Genomic DNA, 24,217 nt, shown 5'->3' on the forward strand with positions numbered 1-24,217 from the left:
GTATGTTGTACTTGTGAGGCAAGAACATGGCCATATTAGGAGATTATAATCTGACATAGAGAAAGGGTTTAACATAGGGAGAGGGATAGGGCCCTGCAAAAATATCATTGAGTACACACAAGCAAACATGACACTGCGATTGTGCAAGATTTCTCCCCATGTATACACAGTCATACAGGACTGGAAAATTATATATCCTAATTATCACAAAAAATGATTTCAGAAGTGTATACCACTCACAATAATTGCGCAGTTTAAATCTTGTCATGCTAAATAATAAAAGCACGCCAAAGACTGACCAGGTTAAACTGACATGTCATCTACCAATACATATGGTTCGTGCCTTCAGCTGTGAAAATAAGAGTTCATATAGTTCATGAAAAATACTCTGCTAGTCACTTTGCTTACCGAGAATCCCTCACTACCCAAAAAAAAGAACTCTTAGCCTCCCTAGAGCTTCAACAAACTCCATTTCCGTGCAACAGGTGACTGTGGGAAATTAGAGTGTCCTTGCCTTCTTTCAGGATCTTGCTCAACTACAGCCTGCAATATTTTACAAAAAAAGAGACCTCAGTTTGGTTTGTCCTGACTGTGCACATCAAGCCCCCAATAGCAATGATTCAAAGCCTATCTTTAGATACAATTGTCCAGCTCATAGCAGTAGCCAATGCCCTATTTGTGCTGCTCTAAATCCAGAAAAAGTTGCAGCCTATGTAATTCACTATGTATATTGTGCTTGAGCTGAAACAGAATTGGTGACCGGCACTTCTCCTTGTCCAAGAAAAATGTAACCCTGGTACGATTGTACGAATTAATCAATCATACCTCCATTACTATTGTGTATCATTAACGGCAAAGAGTCAAGAAAGAACACTTAGCAGATGCACAATTGAGTTATTGAGGGCAGTCTAAGGACTAAGCAGATGCGCACATGAGAAAGGGACCCAACAATGCATGGTCAGCTCTGTTGTAGGCAGAATAAAAAAGAAAGAAAAAAGGGCGCTTACATGCATGGATGGCAGATAGGTAGGTCTAGTTCGTTCATATGCACCTGCCGTTTAAAGGTAAAAACCAAAGGCAATGCAATTTTTAAGGTTCTAACACTACTAAGAAAACAAAATGTAATTGACTACCTAATCTAATTCAAAGTAGCAATCATTGTTTAGAAATCCGTGTCAAATCAGAATATGGAAACAATGTCCAAGATTACCTGAGGCTCAAAGGTCATCATCCATTTCCCAGTAGTCCAGCACCACTCTATGTAAAAATATTATGTACTTACTAATAGGCAGTGATGTCCCTGACCAACAACGGACGAATTTTTTGTATGGATGAATGAAGTATTCGTATTAGCCAGCATAATTTATGAGTGCAAAATGTAGATCACAAATACAGTGGTAGACCATGTAGACCATATATATTTTGAAGATGCAACTCGAGGAAACTATAGAAACAAAGATGAATTGTCCCCAATCTTATTGCATGCAAAATAGAATCTCCCCAAGTATGGAGAGCGTAGTGTACGCTCAAAATCTAAATATAGAAATCTTGTAATTGTAAAAGCACAATGGATAGATGTGAGATACCTAACAAAGGACCCTTGCTAATTTATTTTGCTACGTATTACAGACAATAGACCAGCATGCCAGAGTTATAGGGTGCCATATGAGTAAGTACCACTGGATTGGTAAATTTTACTTGTTGGATTATTCTATAAGAAAAGCTAAGCATCGTTCTTAATATCAAACTTGCACAAGTTAGCAAGATTTCCAACTTAAAAGCAAGCCTAGTATTCTCAATGAAGATTTAAATACATAGAACAGTATATTTAGTTTAGGCTGACCACCAGGCTATGCAAAACCGCTCCAGATGCACCAAATCAGATACTCCCTGGAAGCAAAACCTACTAAATTGTTTCTTTGAAAGTCATGATAACATGCAACCACAACCATGGTTTTAAAGGCGCCAAGGCGTCCTAAGGCGAAGGGGGGGCTCTGAAGCTTAGGCGACGTCTAGGCGGACGCCTTGGGCGCCTAGGCGCCTAAGGCGGGCGTTTTTCTAAGGCGGAAGGGGAGCGCCTGGACGCTGAGGCGACGCCAACGCGACGCCTTTAAAACCACAACCACAACAAAACCGAATCGTAATATTCCCGAAACTCCATCTATGTAATAGTGGTAGAGATTTAAACACGGCCTCCAAATATATTTCTTAAAAGATTAGATAACAAAGTTACAGCAGAACTAAATAATTGTCAAAATCCTCAATCTCCATTAAGTCATACTGGCAGACATATTAACCTTATGAAAGAAAATGTTAGTTCAATATAGAGCAATGGTTATCTAGTTGAATGCAAGATTCGGGTGCATGATAAAACAGTGATGCGTGTGATCAAACTTAATGATATTTGAAGACTGGCTTCTAAAGTAAATCATACCACCTCCAGAACGATAGATAGACACCATGATGTATTTACCAAAAGGTAGCTCACCTCACAGGCTATTATTTGTGTGCAAGAAACGAATACAACTCTAAACCTAGGAAAATAAGAAAAAAAAGGCAGACCATTGAATCTTTCCCATAGAAATAATGAGTCAAAATTTTCTACCACAAAAAGGAGGCATGCTTCCTTACCTTAATGAACACCAACAATCTAGAAACAACAGCCTTCTTAGAATCAAGTAACATCTTTCTTTGTGCTAGCTTTTCTACTCTGATAATAATACCAGGAAGGAAAATATGGATGAAATATTTGTAATAGGTCACATACGATATTGTTGGCCTTTGAAATTGAACCACTGTATTACTGGTCACATACGCTGTTACAGGTTGGTCTGGTCACATAAACAACATGTCAATAAGTTGAGACATTATTTGACATACAAACCAACAAAAGATCATGGACCAGTCAACATCATTATTAGCATTTCTGACACAATAATTTTAAATCATACCCCCAACGGCGTTGTGCATCATATCTAACTGGTAAAGGGGATTGAATTTCATGCACAGCTTCCGCTCATCGAAGTAATCCTCAGCCACAGGCAGCGCGCCGAAAGTGGGGCATATTCCAACACTCACAAGGAGTTGCAGTTGTACAAAGCTTAGACCCAAATGATTCCGCTAATTTAGCATAAAAATAATTAATGTTCCAGACTTGTAGGATACATATATTCCTTTGATGGAAAAAAACGCAAAAAGTCATGGGACGTTCACTACTTATCTACAGAGAAATTACCATCTCTCGAGTAAAACCAGTACACATTACAAGATTCTCATGTTGATGGTCGATAGAAATAATAAATAAAGGTAATTCTTGCCATATGCATGAATTTCAACATACCAGGTGGCTGGCAGAACACAATTCAAGGCCTCAGAATGGGGCCAATCAAGTTCACGTGCTCCTCATCTCGGGCCTTGGCAGCAATCATCGATCGACGGTGTAGCTTATAGTCCATGTACTGCAATTTGATCAAAATCACATAGAACAAGAGGCTCAACATTGCATAATCTGTAGCTGATAGACAACATTTCCATGTCAAGTAAGTTCACCGAAAAAACTCCTTTTGCTATTCACTTCATCATCTCGAAAAAAGAGAATGATTTAGGTGCTCAAATAGTTAAAATTATTAAAAAAAAGTTCAGACTATTCAGAGTTGACTTAAAAAAATTCTATAATCTTTGGAAAGTAGTCAGCAAATATGAAAGTTCGTAAATGGTATAAACACAAAGATCTAACAGACTAATACTCATGACAACCTTTGGGTACATATGGGAAAAGTGGATCTTAATTATTTAAATTATGTGTATCAAGACTAAGAGAAGGTGGGGCCTTTATCTCAGAAACTAACACATGTGCGACTGAGGATGAAGTCTTTTGGTAGGTTTAGTAGTTGATGTTAGGAGCTTTTCAAGGAATAAACTCGGTGAAACTTGGATGCTATAAAACATACATTATCACCTACGTAGCTTGTAGTGTTGTACTTTCGATTTGAGCAGCAGAATAAATTAGCATTGGGAGCAGAAAATGAGATCAAACTCTTACAAACTACTCCCTTAATTGTAATACTGCAATGGTCGTACTGAGTACATAACACGGTTGCGTGACTGTATTTAGGGAGCAGAACAGCTTAACACGTGAGTTTACATTTAACTATACTTCAAAAGTATAAAGGGTGGGTTTCTATCACCCTTTCTAAATACAGTCATGCAACCTTATAATGCAATCCTCCTATTAGTTTCTCCCTAAATTGAAATTGAAGAATATGCGCTCTAGGCATGAGAAAAATGAGCATATCGAGATGGAGAGGGTAGAGAAAACTCACGTAATCACGCCAAGCACCGGCCTTGTCATGTGCTGCCTCCTCTTCTCGGTGGCGGCGGCCTGCTCCGCGAGCTCGTTAGCAGCCGCGTAGTGGAGTCCATAGTGGCCTTCTGCAGCCCTCCCCGCATCACACCTCCTCCTCGAGCTCATCGGCGGCGGCATGGCGGAGTCGATGACGTCCTGGCGAAGTCCTCCCCACCTTGTCATGTGCTGCCTCCATGTTCTTGTCAGCGGCGACATCCTCCTCCTCGAGCTCGTTAGCGGCGGCGTGGTGGAGTCAACACCTTGTGCAGCTCTCCCCGCGTCGCGCCTCCTCCTCGAGCTTGTCGGCAGCGGCGTAGGGGAGTCAATGGTGTCCTGCTGGCGAAGTCCTCCCCGCGATGCGCCTCCTCCTCACGGCTAATGCTCGATGATGGATTCGACGGCGGCCTAGCGCAGCTCTCCTCGCGCTCGTCGGAGGCGTCCCCATGGATCCTCCTGTGACGTGCCTCAGCACGCTCGTCGCCGACGGCCTAGCGGAGCCTCCCGCGGCATGCTCGTCGGCTGTAGCCTCTCGGAGCCTCCCTCGATGCGCCTCCTCCCGCTGATCTTCTGCCTTCCATGGCGATTTAGAGAGAGAGGAGAAAATAATGAGTGCAGGGATGGAGCCCGTAAATGGATAAGGCTGAGAGGATGGGGGATTAATCTGAGCGGTGACAAATCGTGGCATCCTGGAAGACTTCCAGCGCACAACCGCATGGTCCACAACCGCTCCAATCATGCACCAGCTATGGCTACACCACCAAACCACCCAAACAGTTCACAAGTAAAGGAAGATCTACAATCAAAATCGCTATGTAACACCAAACTGCACACAAAAAAGAGGCAGCATGAAACAAAGAATTAAAAAGGGTACGTGTCAGCTTAATGTTAACCCGAAAAATAATCCAAAATTAGGAGAAAAATCAAAGTTGATCAGCTTTAGTATAGTAGTTATAAAGGGATCCGGTTGTGTTTCATTTTTGTAGGCAAGGGTCGTTGTGCAAATTTTATAATTCTCTCTACATACAACCCACCAAACAACAGACCGACTCAGCATGTCTCAGTTCGCCCGGGCTACCAAACATACTCAAAAAATCTGAGTTCAACTAAGCAGAGTCAGCTTGTATGAGTGTAGATAGCCATTCTCTGTTGACCCGGACTACCAAACACACCCTATGTCTCTGCTGGCGTCCAGCTATTTGGCAGCACGGCAGCAAAGTAAAAAAGATACGCGAGGTAACGTTGAAATAGAAAAGAACCCAACTACAATCACGATGACGTATAACTGTACATGGCACGCTTGTCACTCCGTAGCAGTAGAGCACAATCTATCGCGAATTCTCATTCACCTCTGGTTCGCAGCAAGAAGACGCTGAGCTCCTGCGGCGGGCTACCACCGGCGGTGCGGGGGCTGATGAGATGGTACGACACCGCATCCTTGGAGCCCACGATCCTCTCATAGGTCGCCCGCATGTACAGCACCTCCTCGCCGCTGCGTTCTTCCTGGGCCGTAGCAGGTGGCAGCGCCCCGACGCCGGTGGTCATCGCCCGCATGCTCTCCAGCACGCCCCGCTCCCAGTCCGTCGGCGGCCGTCGCATGGCGTGCCCCACGTCCCGCCCGTTACAGGACGCCGTCCACACGCTCTTCGACCTGCCGTCTGTAGCGCTTGAGCGGTGGCACTCTAGCGCGATGCGGAGGAGACCGGATCCCATCTCGGCCGCGATGGACTGCATCGGCACGGAGAGCTCGAAGAGGAACGGCGGCGGCACGGCGGGGTCGCGCTGCACGCAGAAGGTGACGCGGCCAACGCGGCTCCCGAAGATGGTGCCGACGATGATGGCGCAGTGCTGCCGAGCGTCCTTCTTCGCCACGATCGAGGCGGCTGGGTCGATGATGCTGTCGGAGTACTGATGCTCCTCCGGCTCCGGATGCTGGCGCCCGTCCTTCCCGACGGCGTGGTTCTTGTTCGTGAAAGAGAAGCTTAGGCGGTTCCTGGCGGCGTCATCGGCGCCGGACTGCTGCTTAGCGGAGGGGACGCAGGCGGCGAAAATTGGCGCAAGGCACAGGTAGTTCGATGCGGCCGGCTTCTTCTTCTCCATGCTGCCTGATATTCTGCAGCTGCTCAGCTCTGCTTCTTGGTGCTGATCATAAGGTGAAGTGATGGCATGTTTATAATAGTGAGCAATGGAGGTCTTATTCTGAGCTGATGCCACGAGTGAGATGATGCTGTATGTGTAGGCGTGAAGAGCCATGTAGATGTGGACGCGGGACATCGATCGGAACTTTGGAATCCAAGTGTCAAATTTAATTACTAGGTTGTTTCTGCCTAATAAAAGCTGCGTGCTCTTGGATAGATGCCTCATGCCAAATCAGCTAATTCAGTGTGTGTTCTTTGGAGAAAACTACACGGTCTATGCATCTTTCGCGTCGTTTCCGCAGAATGAGAAACACACAAAGTTAGACAGCTGATAGTACACTGGGAGCGATTGTAACAGGTTTTCCAGTCGTTGTTATTATAAATGTAAGTTCCTCTTTTATGGAAAACTTGCCTGGGTGGTGTAGTTGGTTATCACGTTAGTCTCACACATAATGGTCCCCAGCTCGAACCTGGGCTTAGACATAGTTCTTTTTATGTTTTTGTTGCAAATTTGTTTGGTACATGCTTTCTAATTTTTTTTGTACAAAAGTGAAGCCCTCTTTTAGACACGGAGCCTGGCCTTTAAATTTTTTTTATATAAATTTGTTTGGTACACGTGTTCTAAATTTGTTGTATAAAAGTAAAGTTCTCTTTTAGACAGGGAGCCTGGCTTTAAATTAATATTTTAGCGGCGACGACGGCTGATCTGATATGATTCAACCTTCTCCATCTTGAGAGATCTACAGCCGTCTCCAGCCGTCTCCCCGATGAGGCCCTCAGGACGCATTTTTTCTCCGAATGGACGAGAAAACGGTCCAGTCGTGCCCCCGACCCTTGTTTTCGTTCGGATTAGGTCTTTCATCCGTCCGGACAGCCCAGGTCATCCCCAGGTTCCCGAGGCCCGATCGGGAACGCCGGACGAAAGAAAAGCGTGCGAAACATCAAGCGGGTCCGCATTGTTGGCAACTTGCGTCGTACAACTACCACCCGCGGATCTACGGCACCGAGCCACCTCGCTGGACCGTCTACTTCCCGCGGGCGAAGCGCATGGCATCGCCGCCTGCGGGAGCACCGACACGGACGTCATCGGGCAGCTCGCACTCCGGTTCCTCAGGTTGCGTTGGCCGGCAGCGCTCCGCGCCGTACACGAGGCCACTCGGCGGCGGCGTCATCCGCGACGGACCGCGAGGGAGCTACTCCGCTTCAGCCAGAAGGATGGCGCAGGTGAAGACGGAGGTGAAGAACGAAGCGCTAGGCTCGCTTCCACGCGGGCGCCTCCACGTTCGCCGCCCCAAGGAGGAAGTCATGCACCCGTCGCCACCACCGCCGGAAAAGAAGTGGTGGGAAATGGAGCTCGAGACGCAGGTGGCGTACCGGCTCCCCGACAACCCGGAGGACGCGTTGGGGCAACACCTCCTCCTCGGCCGCTGCGTCGATGAGGACTACCGACAGGTGAGGTACAATCCACGGGAGGCGGAGCTGTGGTCCGCCAAGGACTAAAGCAATTTCATCGACCTCGTCGGCACCGCTCCTTCTTCACCACCGGCGCCAAAAGAGGAGGAGGACTGGGAGTTCTCCCGGAATGATGGCGGCAACAACGACACAAACAACAGCAACTACATCGTTGGTAGTTTTTTTTAATTTGCATTTGGGACACTTTTGTTCAAACTCGCTACAAATCAAATAAAATCCGCCATCTTTTGCATTTCCAAGTTTTGAACCATTTTTGGGGTCCGTGTTCGAGGTGCGCCGGTGTGAGAAACCTTCCCCAAACGGAGGAAAGCGTGCCAGCGCCCTCGATAGGGGACTGCCGGCGCCATTTTTGGCGTCTATTTGGGAGCGCTGGTGGAGATGCTCTTACTGAATGAGCTGCCAACAGGTGCATAACTTACCGTTTTACACACTTCGCAAAGAGGCGATACATCCTTGTCAATTCATCACGCATCGAGAACAAAGTAGTACCAAGGCAAGCTGTTTGAGGGAAGACTGCTGTGAGCCGAAACGAAAGAAAGCTGTATTGCATTTAGACGACACCGTAAGTGATCCAATTAAATTGTAGGGAATAGACTGCCAGTGGGGCGGCTTCTAGAATGGAATCTGGCAAACAATGGAGCTGCTTTCATTCATACATGAAACGCATGATTGAACAGATAAAATAGTGTTGAAAGATGTGGCTCATTCCAAGTCGAGAGATTGTAGAATTTTAATGATACCTAAACACAAGTACACAACATAACTTGCAATCAGGTCTAGAATTCACAACAATAAAAAAAGGGACGTTTTTAAAGGAAACATAGGAATGTCAAGTACTATAATTTCATATGAGAAAATTATAAAAAAATATGTATTAAAACTTTAAGTTACTAGTCAAACCTAAGTAAAATGAATTTTAGTGAAATTTTCCCCAAAGCATTTAAAAAACAAATCTGCGTACAGTTTGACTAGGTCTTTAGTTGTCTTGGTAACCTGAATCCTGAATATTCACAGTAGCATATCACACTTTAAATGATGGATATCCTTGGCTATGTTTATTGATTTCTGAAAACATGGAATTCGAGTTTTTCATGTATACCACAAAAAGCTGTGGCTTACATCACTAAGAAATCGAAAAATTCCACTAGATCATTGATGTGTCTAAGCTTCCTAATAAAGAACGTTGTCAAGTTCCATAGCTGCGGTCTCCGGCATCCCCAAGGCCAGGAACGATGAAACTACAAAGTATTAAGAACAAATCAGTCATAGAGAGAACATATTTTATCAGACATGCTAGTCAAAACTCGGCACTCTAGTTACCCTTTTTCATTCACGGTTTGATCCATAGCTCCTGTATACACACAGATCCTGCATAAAGCAGATACAAGATTATACAGAATATCATATATATCACTGGAATACCTGCAGAAAAAATCATTGAAATAAATGTCAGAGGTATCAGCGTGTACCCTGGGAATCTTTCATTGAGCTTCTTGATGGCCGGAGGAGCAGCAACAGCACATATCTACAAGGGAGGATTTCTTAGATAATAATACCTTATTATGTCTAACAAAAGGAACAAATTTTGCCTAATGAACTCACAATTCTTATTTGGCTGATCTCAGCCCCGCGCTCTTTCAGCAGATCAACTGCTGCTACTACTGTTCCACCTTGTAGATTTAAGTAAAGGAAGATAAATATATGAGCATTCCGTCAAAACAAATGCTACTAAATCCTTCCAGCCTAAGCAAGGGATACAAGTCCATGGTATGGATGGATCTAAGGTACTAGGAAATAGATATACCAGTTGCAAGCATAGGATCAACAAGGAGAATATTGCATTCTTTTGGGAAACTAACAGGCAACCTGCATTCAAAATTGTTGAAATGAACAATATTACATGTTAAATATCTTGAATAATTTTCCACAGAAATAGTAATATCAAGATTAGTTTTCATATAACAGACAACAGTAAAAAGAAATACCCAACAACTTGGTGAAAGGTACTGCACAAGATGAAAGTATTAGAAGCAAGTTCAGATTAACTGTTCCTACTCCTGTGTTGTGAAGTAATCATTTTAACTAGAAAATAAAATAATATCGAGTCGCCTCTATTATTCATTGTAGCTTCAGACAATAAGCAAGACGTTGTTCAAAATATGTCCATAAAGATGTTCCATATCTGAGCATCTGCTACGGGAGATAAATAGCACTTACTTGTTCAAGTATACGGAGGGCTGTAGTGTTGTCTCATTCCTAGCCATACCTTCAATAAGAAGAAAAAATATCAGAGAATTGTCAACTGATTCAAGCATGGTAAAACCATATTACAGTACAGAGAAGAAAAAAAGCAGAGTACGTTACTTGTTATACAATGAGAAAAAGCACTAATGAACTTGTACATATTTCCATCCATGGATCTAGGCATTTGGAACTTCAAAGTAAATGTACAATTAAGAAATATTTTAAGATGACAAACACAATATGATTCCTTACCTAAGTGGAAAGTTGCGGTTGACGGAAAAATTGATGCCATAAGCTCGGCCAGGGCAAGTCCTGCTCGTAGAATAGGCACAATCTGAAACAAGCACAATCTAATTCAGAAAGCTCTACCTAATACTGCTACAGAGCATGCTCAATTTGCAAAAAAGTCTGGAGGAAATGCAAACCATGATAGGCTCCATAGGATCGACCGAGTCTACAACAGCTGTGCCCATGGGTGTGTGGACCTCCCGTGGTACCGTTGGCTGTCAAAGTAAGGGGAAAAGCATATCAAAGATAAAATTGGCATCCTAAACCAAAAGCTTAAAATTCAACAACTATCTAATCTGAATAAAAGCCGTAGATACAATTACGAGATTTTATTGTTGCCACCTACAGTGTTCAATTATATCACAAGTCTATGTCTTTCTTATATGATACATATGGCAGGGGATACCCCATCTCGAAGAAAAAATATATATATATATATGGAAGGCTAATTCCGGAACACACATCCAAAACGACAAAAGCAGCACTACCATCTGGTTAAGAATTAGGAATATACCAGCCAATCTCTGGTCGCCTCATAGGCTAGCAATCTGCCAAGCTCCCCCATGGCACTTCCTGCCCACGAAGTTGACCAACAGGCAAAAAAGTTACAGACCATGAAACGGAACTTGTACACATTACTCACCAGGCCAACAATCGAATTAGGTCCTAGAAAGAACTTACTGAAGGAGTGGGTGGGCGTCGAATGATCGCGGATGACGGAGACCCAGTGGCTGATGAGCGGGTGAGGGGGCACCACTACCTGCGGGCCGCGGACGAAACGATCTGAGTCTTGAAATACTAGTGCACTAGTATTGGGGAAGAACGTGTACCTTGAAGCCGTTCATGGCGTTGACGGCGAGGTCGTGGTTGCAGATTTCCATCCTGTGGAATCGAGAACAGGAGGCGCCGAGGCGGCTCTGTGGCTGCTAGGGTTCTGGTGCAGAGGTACTCCAAGTCTCCAAGGCCCATGGGGGAGGAGTAAGATGTAGGCAGCGACGCGCGCGCCACCTTTTGTGGGCCCATCGGCTCTGGGATAATGGATATACCATTCAGGCCCTTTTGGTTTAATGATTCTTTTTTTAGGACTTCAATTCAAAATTTCTAATAACATATTTTTGTATCACTAATACTTCGTAGGATTTGCAGAAATATTTTACACCTTTTGAAATATTTCCATGTGCCTACAATTTTTTGTCATGTACTCTGAATTATAGGTGTTTTCATCACTGGAAGATTTAATATGATATGGTATTCTATTCCTCTTTTTATTTCTACTTTTATGTTTTCCACACTCGGCAAACCAAAGAGTCCATGAAACATTTTTTCCCTCCGGAAATAACTAACATGTAGGGTTTTAGGTGTAGCGATATCAAGGAGGGGCCAATTTAGCAAAAATAATAAAGAGTTGACTAATTTAGCACATAAAGTGGGCATTTCTTCTTAGCGGGCCAATTCAGTCTCATTCTAAGGCAATATTTCAAGGGAAGCCTAGGCATGACCCAGGTTTATCAACATGATGCTCCGCCAGTGTGGCACATAGCGCGCTGAGCTGGGAACTTTAAGATATGTCATTGATTTCCATATTTGACGGCTGGCAATGGGTCACGCTGGGTGACAAAACTCTAACGCTCAGGAGTTAAATTTTGAGAATAATATTTTATTTCTTTATGGAATCATCTTTCTCCATGTTAACTGTATGGTCGAATCTTAATTTTCTCAATCGTGCGCCAATCTCAGCAAGAAGAAATCAAGCAAATCAGGACATGAATTTAGACAGTAGAAAATTAGGTGACTTTTGCGTTGCCCTTGGCATGGGCTGGCTTTGACTGTCCTGGGTTGAACCTGCTAAACCTTGGCGGGGCTTGCCACTTCTTTTGGGTCCCAAGGTCAAGACCCTGTTGAATGTGTCAGGCCAATTTCCACCTTGGCAGTGGTGACCGCACCATTCTGGACGAAATTATGGTTGATGGGCTTGCCACTTCTTTTGGATCCCAAGGTCAAGGCCCTGCTGAATGTGTCGGGCCAATTTCCACCTTGGCAGTGGTGACCGCACCATTCTGGACGAAACTATGGTTGATGGGCTTGCCACTTCTTTTGGATCCCAAGGTCAAGGCCCTGTTGAATGTGTCGGGCCAATTTCCACCTTGGCAGTGGTGACCGCACCATTCTGGACGAAACTATGGTTGATGGGTTCCTGACTTCCTGTTTATTTATGTGATCGTACGCCTGATCTTTCTATGCAATATGTACCATAGGAAGCTATCGGTTAGAGAGATCCTACTCCTCGAAATATGCTTTTGTCCCGCTTTATAAAAAACAACCACATCCATCCAAAGTTCACATACAACGAGAGCAAGAAAAGGTAAAACGTTTGCTGGAGCCACAACAACACATGCCCGAAAGATAAAACAAGTGATACATCCCCAGGGCCTAGGGCACATCAACCACTAGAAGGCATAGATAAACGATGAGCCGTCACTAGAAGATCCCCCAACATGTCGTCTAGCTAGTCCTTGTTCCGCTATCTACAAGGCGGGTACCACTGCTGCAAAAAATCGAAAAATATGATGATGGATTTAGAGGCTCGTCGCAGAAACATACGCTCGGTCACCATCTTATTACGCACATTCCATAAGATGTAAGTCATAGCCACAAACAGTAACCAGAATAGGCGTCTCCTATTCCCAGTACGATTCGCTTGCACCTCTAAGAACTCTCCGAGGTCTAAGGCCTGCCACCCAGGCCCTAGCGCCTCATGTAAAAATCTCCAAAGAAATCATGCCACCGGGCAGGTAAACATGATATGCAGCGTGTCCTCCGGGACTGGACACAACGGATATAAGCCATTACCCGACCCGTTTCGCTTGGCTACCTCCACCCCCGAAGGGAGGCGGTCCCAAAGTAGCTGCCACACAAAAATCTTTATCTTAAGAGGGATAGGTGCTTTCGACAAAATGGGACGTCCAACTAAAGCATGGCCCTCTAAATAGGGCCTTGTAGGTCGACTTAACAGAAAATGTGCCTGATGGGGACAGGCGTTAGTGAGCACTATAGCCACCAAGGTGTGCATCCGGACATCCTATGTTAGCTCAGAAAAGTTTAGCAGAAAAAAATCATTATATGTAACCTATTAAAAAACACCAAAAATTGTGTTTTTTGCACATGCCACAAAAAACAATATTTTTTCGCGACTTTGTTTGCATGCATAGAATGTGTGGAAATACATCACAAAATTGTTTTTAGAAATTTTTAAATATATTTTTCCAGCAATATATGCATCTACACCTACAAGGCAAACTGGATTTCTGAAAGTCAGGGCGGCTACCAAGGAAGCGAGTCAAACATTTTCTTGTGTGCAATTCAACTCTACCGCAGCTAAATCGTTCGCAAACCGGCAACGTCCCCATACGGCAACGGCACAGAGTCACCAAAGCTTGAAGCAATGGCGAGCACACCGTTTGTGGGTGGTCGTCTCCTCTTCTTCCTTTTCCAGGTTGCCATCTCCATTGTCATGCTGCTGCCGCTGGGCGGCCATGCCCGGCTTTGCACCCCGTGCGGCTCGACATCGGTGCCGTACCCGCTCAGCACGGCGGACGGGTGCGGCGACCCGGCGTACAAGGTCCGGTGCGTGGCCAACACATCCACGCTCTTCTTCGACGCGCTCAACGGCACTTCCTACCCGATCGCCTTCATCTCCCCGGCGGCGCAGCGGCTCGTGGTCTCCCCGGCGCCGCTGGTGTCCAAGGACAGCTGCGTGTCGGTGGGAGCGCCGGGCGGCGGCGGCGTGCAGCTCGACCCGTCGCTGCCGTTCAACGTGAGCTCGTCGAACACCATCATGCTGCTGAACTGCACGGCCGCGCTGCTGCAGTCGCCGCTCAACTGCTCGTCCAGCTCGCTCTGCCACGTCTACGCCAACGCCACGGGCTCGCCCTGCTCGCCGCTGCCGCTCTGCTGCACCTTCGTGGCGGGCGGCTCGTCGACGTCGCACAGGATCCGCGTGTCGCCGCAGCTCTGCAGCGCGTACAGCAGCTTCGTGGGGCTCGACCCCGCGGCGGCGCCGGCCACGTGGGGTGACCGCCTCGGCCTGGAGCTGCAGTGGGCGACGCCGAGGGAGCCGCTCTGCCGAACGCAGGCCGATTGCGAGGACGGGGGCAACGCCACTTGCTCTGCCGACCCGCTCGGTGCCGGCGCCGGCGCTAGTGCGCTGAAGCGCTGCTTCTGCATACCCGGGCTCGTTTGGAACCCCCTCGCCGGCGTGTGCCTGCAGAGTATGTTGGTTAACCGTTGGCAATGCTACTGCTCAACTGAACTTGGATTGGTTTCGATTTTCATTTGTGTGCCTTGTCTCGAGCAGATCTTTCTGATTGCCAGCGCGCCGGAGACTGTAAGGGGTCCAATCATGCGCCTCTCATCGCAGGTGACTACCTTCATTACTCTTATCGTTACTCGCAAATCCACTGTCTCTAATTTCACCTGCTTAGATGAATGTCTGAAGTAGGAGTAGTAAAATGCCCGCAAACAAAAAAAAAAGTAGGAGTTGTAAACTGTGTTACTTTTTTTTCTTCCGAAATGGGGAGCTTGGCCGCAGCCTTAATTTGCATCATGATGCACACAATTTTTTATTGCAAAGTTCCAAGATTTGGTACTTTACAATCATGGATGACAGAGGGTTGAGATATGTATGTAACCATCTAAATAAAAATAGCATGAAAAGATCATGCATTTAGGACTCTACTAGTGCAACCCCATCCAATCACTAGGTAGTAAAAATTGTGTGCAACCTCCAACAGCCGGTTGCAGTCGATAGCCATATGCTTCCGTTGATCCTCCAAGAGAAAGTTGGACCATATGAGGATCCAATGCATAGCCAACCGAATAACCTGCAAAAAATGTGTACACATTATTCCGTTAAAGATCATGTCGTTTCTACATGTTCATATAGACCAACATAAAACCGAAACACCAATGTGAATTCTAGCTTTAGTCATCTTGTCAATCCTATTCAACCACTTCCCCAACATATTCGTGATATTGGTTGGAGGTGGTATATTATAGGTGAAGAAGATCATCCACCATATTAAACGAGCAAAATGGCATGAGAGGGCATGAGAGAAACAAATGTTCAACCGTCTCATCATAATCACAAAAACAACATCTTTTTACATCTGTTCCACTTCCTCTTTGTCAAATTGTTTTTTGTTAGCAAAATTTTGTTGCTCAGGAACCACATAAATCTTAATCTTAAGCGGTATTTTCAACATTAAAAGGTACTTACGTAAGAATCTTATGTCATCATTTATCAAGTCAAGATACATATATAGATTTGACAGTAAACATAGTGGTATGAGATAGTTTCCACATAAATTTACCAGGTTCATCAGAAAGCTGGATTATCATAAGTCTCTGACATAAATGTAACCAATCGTTCCATTTCCTACCCGTCAAAACCCTTCAGTTGGTTTTGAGCAAGAACATTGGCCACAAAAAACATTTTTATGGTGTACAATGTTATATAATGATGGAAATTGTTGTGCAAGATATGTATCGTATTGTGTTGTTACTTGTGAACTGTGCTCGACTTCCACTAAGGAATTCAGGAATAGCACCAGATTTGGATATTTTTTTTTCTAAAGGGTGTAACACTGGATTCGGATAGAGCAGAATGTTGGCCAGCCGTTTCCCTTGACACGACAGGTCATCCTTATTCGCTAGAAGAAGTTGGTTTACATCAGCATCGATGACCTAGGTCCACATTGGTGGCTTTCTTAGAAAGTGGAGCATTGACTAGTTTCAGACTTTCAGTTCAGTCGTACATCAAAATATATATTTCTATGATATCTTCCATCAACAGAACTGTACACCGATGTGTAATGGCTGTCGGCCGGGGCGGTCAGATTTTCCGGTGGACGACATATGCTGCCAGTTGTGGTTAACGGGTGGCCTACCGTCCGCCGTCGAGTTCTTCTGAGTAACGGTCATGGCGGCTGCCATATAGCGCAGGTTTCATAATTCAGAATTGACTCTCTGTTGGAACAAAATTGGGAACTAGGATACATGGCAGCCTTCTGAGACTCGATCGACCAAAATGTCCAATCTCCGACCGCACAAAATTTAGAAAACTGGAATCTGAAATGAGTTAAATCATTGGATCCGATCGAAGAACTCACGAGTGAATTTGTAAACTGCAGGGATAGTGTGCGGCTTGGGCGGTGCCCTGCTAGTAACTGCGGCAGGGCTTTTTCTGTATCGGCGGCAGCGGCGCATCCGAGTAGCCCGGGAGACACTGGCCAAGGAGCGCCAGGAGATCCTGAACGCCAGCAATTTGAGCGGCCGCACGGCCAAGAACTTCTCCAGCCGAGAGCTGAACCGTGCCACGGCCAGCTTCTCCCGGGTCAACCTCCTCGGCGTCGGCGGCTACGGCGAAGTCTACAAGGGCGTGCTCGCGGACGGCACCCTGGTGGCCGTCAAGTGCGCCAAGCTCGGCAACACCAAGTCCACGGACCAGATCCTGAACGAGGTGCGCGTGCTGTCGCAGGTCAACCACCGCAGCCTCGTTCGCCTCCTGGGCTGCTGCGTCGACCTCGAGCAGCCGCTCATGGTCTACGAGTACATCCCCAACGGCACGCTCGCAGACCACCTGTACGGCGGCATGAGCCAGCCGCCGCTCCCGTGGCGGCGGCGCCTGGCCATCGCTCGCCAGACGGCGGAGGGCATCTCCTACCTGCACTTCTCCGCCTCGCCGCCCATCTACCACCGGGACATCAAGTCGAGCAACATCCTCCTCGACCAACAGCTCGACGGCAAGGTCTCCGACTTTGGGCTTTCCCGGCTGGCGGAGCCGGGGCTGAGCCACGTCTCGACCTGCGCTCAAGGGACTCTGGGGTACCTTGACCCGGAGTATTACCGGAACTACCAGCTCACCGACAAGAGCGATGTGTACAGCTTCGGCGTGGTGCTGCTGGAGCTGCTCACGTCCAAGCGCGCCATCGACTTTGCCCGTGGCGAGGACGATGTCAACCTCGCCGTGCATGTGCAGCGGGCAGCGGATGAGGAGCGACTCTTGGATGTGACGGACCCGGCGATGAAGAATTGTGCCACGCAGCTGGAGCTCGACACGATGAAGGCGCTTGGGTTCCTGGCGCTCGGTTGCCTCGAGGAGCGGCGGCAGAGCCGGCCGTCCATGAAAGAGGTCGTCGATGAGATCGAGTACATCATCAACATTGAGGCTGGGGCCGCCGTTGTCGATGATCTATGAATGCAGCTTTTGTTATGCTACAACACTGTATCTTTTCCTATATTGGGTTAACCTAATGTTCTTTAGATCTGATACTAGCAAAAAGCAAAAGTACCGTGCATTGCACCAGAAGGTAAAAAACCTTTAACACTTCAAGCGTCAACGTGTTTGAGGAATGAACGTATCGTTTCCTCTTGGTTTTTTTCTACTTAAAAGATTTAAACATTACACCTGGTCTCAGGTGCACACACCCGCACCAACGATACGGAATATAAAAATTATAAAAGCAGTAATACATGTGATCAACTCAGAATCAGTATGAATACCTAGGATGGTGGAGGTTCAATCCACATATTACGCTGCCACTCATGTTGGGACAAAAATCTCTCACGGTGTCCTCCAACCGCTTAGACACCATCATAGATAGGTCGTAATTCTCTACACGCTGGAGAGACGACCATGAACGAAGCAAAGCAGTGCACCGATAGATAACCGGCAAGAGAGAATAATTTTTATATTAAAAACCTTATTATTTCTACATAGCTAGAGCGACCAAATAATAGCAAACACTCCCACCCTAATAAGTATTTTAAACCTATGATCTATTCCATTTATCCAGTTCCTAAATATATTAGCAACACTACATGGATGGTATATGGTAGAACCTATTTGCATGACTGGCCATATGGATCTAGCAAATTGGCACTAGAAGAATAAGACACTTAAGATACACTTTTTTACTCTCCACGCCAATTACATTTTGCAAGGTTGTCCTTACAGAGAATTAACCCTCTACGAAGATATCACGCAAAAACCTTAAATTTTTAATGGTATCTTCATTTTTCAAAAAAGATATTATTACCAACTAGCATGTCAAGCAGGATCAAATCATTATACATGGATCCCATAGAGAATTTTTGACACTCGTGTAGATTCCAGCAAAACTCGTCAGTCCTATGTGTTAATTGGACCTTCTACACTACTTAAAAAGAAGGAACTGGTTCCTTATTCTGCCAATACGTCACCTCTTCGTCGTCAACTCTTCGTCGTCAATCCCGCGTGGGCCTAACTGGGCCAAAGCCCAACTACCTCGAGTGGAACGGAAACCTGGCACCCGAAACCCTCGCTCCTCGCCCTGCCGAATTCTACGCCCCGAGCGCAGCTCCTGCCGCCGATCACCCTCCGCCGCCTCCCGCTCCCGCGGAGCTTGGAGGACCTCCAGTCCACCGGCCACCTACCTCCCCCAACGACGCCACCACCCCCATCGTCGTCCTCCCCTCCCCAACACCCCCGCACACCTCGAAGCCCTGAACGTGTCCGCACATCCTCCATGCTGTCTTGGATGGCGTCGCTCCCCGCCTTACAGGCTTGGCCGCAGCCGCCTTCGAGCTCCATGAGCGGACTGCACTGCATCGACCCATGTCGGCCTGGATGGCGTCGCCCCGGCCCTCACCCTGCGGGCCTGGACGCCGCGGCCGTCGTCCTCGAGCTCCACGCACGGACTGCCCTGCAGCACCACGACGCCGCCACAACAACGCCATGCTCGCATACTTCGGTAGTCTGGATTTAGCCGTTGCGCTCCACGCGCGGAATTGCCTGCCACTTACGCCCTCTTCCTCTCTAGCATCGTGCTCTCCTGCTCCTTCCCATGTTTGCCTCCCTTTCTAATTTCTACATGCATGACTACTTCGCCTCCCTGCAGGCTAAGTGTTTGTGATATTGCCAAGATGTCCGGTGCATAACACACTGCTTTGACAAGTATTTACAGGTTAATATGTTTGATAAATTTGACAAGTACATGAAAGTTCCTGGTGAATGAACTCCTGCTGGAACCAAGCCACCCTCGAGGTAATATTGTGTTTATTATTGCAGCCAAATTTGCACAAACGTCTTCCAGACTTCAGTTTATGTATTGAATTATTTCGCCTTTGCATTCTTCACCATTTATCTGCCGCAGTAGCATATTTGTTTACACTATATATACTCTGTATTCAATCTTTGTTCTTGTGTTTTCTGTTACTGACATAGTTTTATGACCATTCTTTTGCATGAATGGAAATCCTGTTAATATGTGCTTTCTAACCCGGCCATCTTTTTTTGCTTACTCCTTTTAGTAGTTACTGTTGTCTATCTTCTGTAGTCCAAACAAAAGTCATTAAAAACTCCTGAAGGGCAACCTGGAAGTATCCTGACTGGCATGTGTAAGAACTAAATGCACAATTTTGAATTCTATGTAGTGGACAAGAATATTCTGCAAGTTAAATTATTGACAGTATGAGCCTGGGATGCTTCAGAAATGGATTAGGCAACAACCTATATTAGAGGTGGACAATGCTACTACAGTCTCTCCCTCTAGATCGATCCATTCATCGGATTGTGAACTCTTTTCCTGCATGTGAGGAAAGATATTCCTCTCTGGTGGCAACATTAAGAGTTTAATTTATAGCACTACATCTGCAGTATAAATTCCTGTATGTAGTAATTTTAACTCAAAGAAACCATGCATTTAATTTTGAACTCATGAAACTTGAACTACATTTGGTGTTGTGGTAAATCAACTTTTGAGTAAAAAAATGGAATAAGCTGACCCACTGTGTTTTGTGTGTTTTGGTTTAAACGGAGAAACATCAACTATTGTGTGTGTCTGCGGGATAACTCTAGCGCAAAATGTCTAGGAGAGAGTAGGAGCATGAGCTATGGGCAACTCACGAGCATTGTAGGAGAGAGCAGGAGCCTGAGCTATGGGCAACTCATGTGTTACTGCTTCAGGTAGTTTTTTTGTGTGTTTCTTACTTGGCAACTTGTGAAAAGAATTTGAGCTGCCAAATATTGTGATCATTTGATACGATTATACTGATGCAAGCATTGTGCATGTAAGGATTGTTTCATTTTGTAAACAAGATTCAGATCATTACCTGTATGAATAGAAATCAGATAAGAATTGAATCACTAGCTGCAAGACAATCCAAATGTATTATGCCTTGCAAAAGAAGATGTTCTGTCTTTTCTATAACCTCATGTTTGCCCAAAGTAATTATCATACAGATGCTAGGATATTCACACTAACATATAGTACACTTTATTCCATCAGTTTGCCTCATTCCCCAAGTTAGAAAAAAAAATGTTTGCCTCTGTCCAAAATCCCATTTTCTCAGAAGTTCTAGCAAAACTAGCTGTGTTACTAAAATGTTTGGAAGCTTTTGGTACCAATAATGTGTAAGACTAACGTTGCTATTTCTTCTTTTCTTATCATGGTGCAACTGGATTATGTCGATCACTGACCAGCGTTGGAAAAGAAATATTCTTCCACTTTATACAAAGGAACTGCAGTTTAACTGTCCACTTCCCAAGACACAAATCTTTTTTACATTTGTAAATATACGTAGTTTCAGGTATTGTATGCAGAGCTCGAGCCGTCCTTTGCGCTGAACCTGATTTGGATAGATACTCAATTTTTAGGCTCGATAAGGTCTATATGAATCGCGGGGATCGTACCTATAGGTTTATTGTTTGCTGCTCATGGCGGATTCAGTTGATTCCAGTGTAGGTAATGCGTGGTTTTACCGATTGATAATGATCCAGAGATGCATATGTACACTTGAGCATCCGATATTTCTGTAAGTGTGGTCCTTTTTCTTTCTCCAATACTGTCAAAGAGGATGGGGGATACTATACTGTGCAATCTATTTGCGTGCAACATACTTATCGGCGGCGTGCAGGATGCGGACACACCAGATTCTAGACCATAGCATGGCATTTTAATTGTCACAGTTTGTTGTCATGATTCTCTTTTGCTGATGATATCAATGTACAATACTATTGTGCATACATTTCACATAGAGCCAATGTACATATTATTTTCTTATTGATGTATTTTTTCTATGAGGGAGCTAAATAACTTTTCTTGTAAATTTTATCAGACAGGAGCATTTCTGCATAGAGAATCTTATCAAGTAATTTAGTCTTGATGGCTTGTTGCTTTCTGTTGCAGATTCTTATAGTGTATCGGTAGATTTTTATGCTTATACAAATTTGTTCTTACAGGATATGAGTGTGGCTACTTTCTCCGAAATGTCCTGCGTGCTATTCCTTGCAAATGCCAAGAGGTACGCTAAATTCACAGTCTAATTTGCAGCTTTAATGTATCAATTTTCTCTTCTTATGTATGGTTTATATAAGTTGTACACTACCTAGCTACAGCTATACCCTTTCTGTATAATGGGGTGATTCTTCAAGGTATGACTTTTCCAGAATGAACAGAGTTGCTCATAGACTGGGGCATTGAATTTGTTGTCAAAGATCTTTCCTTGATTACAGACACTTCATGGAGTTATTAGTAACACAAATATTTATCGTAGAAATTAGAAAGATAATGAACCGCTCTGATAATTTTATCGAACCTGGATTGCAGGCGCTTCATGGAGTTATCATGATACAACTGGTCAGTACTTCTATAAACCTGGAAACACAAATATTTATCATAGAAATTAGAAAGATAATGAACTGCTTTATCGAATAGTTTCAGTGCATGTGCATGTTTATTTCCATTTCAGTTTATAGTTGAGGAGGTGGCAATCTTGTATTTTCTTAGATGCACATTTCACAACCAATGCCGTGATGAGTATATCACACATTCATATACTTAGTATATGGGTGAATCTGTATAACCAAAGCAAAGACACATCTTCTTTAAGCTGCTCTTTCTACCTCCATGTTTCTTGTCCATTACTACTTAAATTTATGTTTACTTTCTATGCCAGTTTACAATGTTGGGCATGATATGACAGCAACAGCAATGGGTTCTAGCCTCTGCGTGCTGTAGTGTGTAGACTAAAATATAGGTTTGATTTCTAATGCATTTATCTCTCTCGGGATATCACTTTTGGGCTATTGATCATGTTTTTAAATTTATTCTAGCAGGAAAGCAAGGTCAGTCAAACATCTTCATCATGGAATATGGAATATATGAGAAGGATTTGTAGGTGATAACAAATTAGATTCTATTCTAGGTCAAGGGGTTAAGGACCTTTTTGAGGAAGATACTATAATGCTGCTCCATTTGTAAGTAGAGGCAATAACTTGTCCATCCATTGGAGCATCAAGCTCGGCATGCCGCGTCTCAGTTTCAAGCACTTGTTTGTCCGACGGACTTACCGTTTTATGAATATTTTTGTAAGCCGTTTTATGGTTTTTTATAAGCCATTTTATAAATCGTAGAAGCTTATAAATGTACGGGAGACTGGAAATTTTGTGTACATGTTAGTGTTGATGCACAATGTTTCTGTTTAGTTTATGTGCTCTGTGTTATTTATGTTGCCAAGTAGATCATCTACATGTGTTCTCTCAGTTTTCATAAAGAAATTTCGAACATATATTTCAGTAAGTACTGCTGTCTTGACATGCCATTTCATTTCGGTTGCCGAAAAAGGTGACCACCAACAACAAATGTTCCCATTTTTCCATGTAACATCGGGAGTAGTTCAAATTTAATGTACAACTTAGCCACACAAAAAATGTGCCAAGTTACGCAATGTTTAGCTTAGTGAAAATGGTAAAATTCTAAAACACATAGATCTAAGCTAAGATCCAATGTTTATCACTTATATTTCTGTGTATGGATTTAATTTAAATTAATTGTGGCATTGGTCTTCTCGTCAAAAACCTACCCTCTGCCATGTAATTTATGATTTGGCACATAAGCAGCATCACATACATATGAATGATTGTGCTCCCATTTACTGTAGGATGTGAGAGTTTTCTCAGATTGCATCCAATAATTGAGTAGTTTTATGTTCTATCTTTTGATGTTGCATTAGCCCATGTTCTAAGCTTTTGCATTAGCCCATGTTCTAAGCTAAAACAGTGGAGAACTTGACCTGAAAATAAATCCATGTTATGAGCGGGTTAATCTTTGGTTATTGAGAGAAAGGGACAACATGGTGGTTTTCCGGAATTCTTTGCATGTTCACCGATGGAATAATTTTCTCTCATGGTGACATGTTTGGGTTAGGATAAACACACAACATCCTCGACGATCCATCCCGATCGAGATAGTGCATCTCTGGCTACGCCATCCACATCAACGCCGGGCAAGCGAGGTTACGAGCCCTCATGATCCGTCCTGGTGGTGTGACTTCTTGGCATCGTCTCACACAATCGCGATGGATCGGCGGTACACAACATCCTCGACGATCCATACCGATCGAGGTAGTGCATCTCTTGCTACGCCATCCACATCAACGCCGGGCAAGCGAGGTTACGAGCCCTCATGATCTGTCCTGGTGGTGTGACTGCTTGGCATCGTCTGACACGATCGGGATGGATCGGTGGCACACAAAATCCTCGACGATCCATCCCGATCGAGGTAGTGCATCTCTTGCTACGCCATCCATATCAATGCCGGGCAAGCGAGGTTACGAGCCCTCATGATCCGTCCTGGTGGTGTGACTGCTTGGCATCGTCTGACACGAGCGGGATGGATCGGCGGCGGCTGCCACA

At 44.9% G+C, this 24,217-nt stretch overlaps 3 protein-coding genes and 2 long non-coding RNA genes across 8 annotated transcripts; 2 read left to right on the top strand and 3 right to left on the bottom strand.

The window, feature by feature from the left end:
• Positions 1–314: 314 nt before the first annotated feature.
• On the bottom strand, positions 315–5,247 carry LOC127293610 (uncharacterized). Its single transcript, XR_007845990.1, has 2 exons — positions 4,323–5,247; positions 315–3,458 (listed from the first exon to the last, which is right to left on the bottom strand). It is a non-coding gene; the product is annotated as an uncharacterized lncRNA (long non-coding RNA).
• A 123-nt stretch (positions 5,248–5,370) lies between these two features.
• Positions 5,371–6,803, bottom strand: LOC139830455 (uncharacterized). Its single transcript, XM_071818527.1, has one exon. It carries the CDS (start codon positions 6,704–6,706, stop codon positions 5,684–5,686), a length of 1,023 nt encoding a protein of 340 aa, XP_071674628.1. The 5' UTR covers positions 6,707–6,803; the 3' UTR covers positions 5,371–5,683.
• A 2,183-nt stretch (positions 6,804–8,986) lies between these two features.
• Positions 8,987–11,463, bottom strand: LOC127293618 (uracil phosphoribosyltransferase). Its single transcript, XM_051323262.2, has 11 exons — positions 11,316–11,463; positions 11,167–11,245; positions 11,000–11,058; positions 10,623–10,700; positions 10,450–10,531; positions 10,171–10,219; positions 9,758–9,819; positions 9,556–9,623; positions 9,423–9,478; positions 9,274–9,321; positions 8,987–9,191 (listed from the first exon to the last, which is right to left on the bottom strand). The coding sequence occupies exons 1-11, from the start codon at positions 11,364–11,366 to the stop codon at positions 9,140–9,142; spliced, it is 684 nt and encodes a 227-aa protein (XP_051179222.1). The 5' UTR covers positions 11,367–11,463; the 3' UTR covers positions 8,987–9,139.
• Positions 11,464–13,786: 2,323 nt separating this feature from the next.
• On the top strand, positions 13,787–17,875 carry LOC127293628 (wall-associated receptor kinase-like 20). The gene is made up of 3 exons (XM_051323273.2): positions 13,787–14,753; positions 14,840–14,902; positions 16,674–17,875. Exons 1-3 carry the CDS (start codon positions 13,928–13,930, stop codon positions 17,738–17,740), a joined length of 1,956 nt encoding a protein of 651 aa, XP_051179233.1. The 5' UTR covers positions 13,787–13,927; the 3' UTR covers positions 17,741–17,875.
• An 821-nt stretch (positions 17,876–18,696) lies between these two features.
• On the top strand, positions 18,697–22,987 carry LOC127293638 (uncharacterized). 4 transcript variants are annotated; one of them, XR_007845992.2, is made up of 3 exons: positions 18,697–22,160; positions 22,480–22,560; positions 22,640–22,987. It is a non-coding gene; the product is annotated as an uncharacterized lncRNA (long non-coding RNA). The 4 variants fall into 4 exon arrangements; XR_007846000.2 differs by having other exon boundaries at positions 18,697–21,825; positions 22,131–22,160; positions 22,480–22,987; XR_011755585.1 differs by lacking the exon at positions 22,480–22,560 and having other exon boundaries at positions 18,697–21,825; positions 22,131–22,160; positions 22,637–22,987.
• The last annotated feature ends 1,230 nt before the right edge of the window (positions 22,988–24,217 follow it).

Source organism: Lolium perenne, chromosome 1 (assembly GCF_019359855.2).
Source record: "Lolium perenne isolate Kyuss_39 chromosome 1, Kyuss_2.0, whole genome shotgun sequence".
Taxonomy (NCBI): Eukaryota; Viridiplantae; Streptophyta; class Magnoliopsida; order Poales; family Poaceae; genus Lolium; species Lolium perenne.

Excerpts from the sequence above, each read along its gene's own strand:
- LOC127293628 (XM_051323273.2), top strand. The coding sequence starts at position 13,928 with ATGGCGAGCACACCGTTTGTGGGTGGTCGTCTCCTCTTCTTCCTTTTC. Across the intron at positions 14,754-14,839 it reads CGCCGGCGTGTGCCTGCAGA|ATCTTTCTGATTGCCAGCGC; the intron begins GTATGTTGGTTA and ends TGTCTCGAGCAG. Across the intron at positions 14,903-16,673 it reads TCATGCGCCTCTCATCGCAG|GGATAGTGTGCGGCTTGGGC; the intron begins GTGACTACCTTC and ends TGTAAACTGCAG.
- LOC127293618 (XM_051323262.2), bottom strand. The coding sequence starts at position 11,366 with ATGGAAATCTGCAACCACGACCTCGCCGTCAACGCCATGAACGGCTTC. Across the intron at positions 9,479-9,555 it reads AGATCAGCCAAATAAGAATT|ATATGTGCTGTTGCTGCTCC; the intron begins GTGAGTTCATTA and ends CCTCCCTTGTAG. Across the intron at positions 9,322-9,422 it reads CTCAATGAAAGATTCCCAGG|GATCTGTGTGTATACAGGAG; the intron begins GTACACGCTGAT and ends TGCTTTATGCAG.
- LOC139830455 (XM_071818527.1), bottom strand. The coding sequence starts at position 6,706 with ATGAGGCATCTATCCAAGAGCACGCAGCTTTTATTAGGCAGAAACAAC.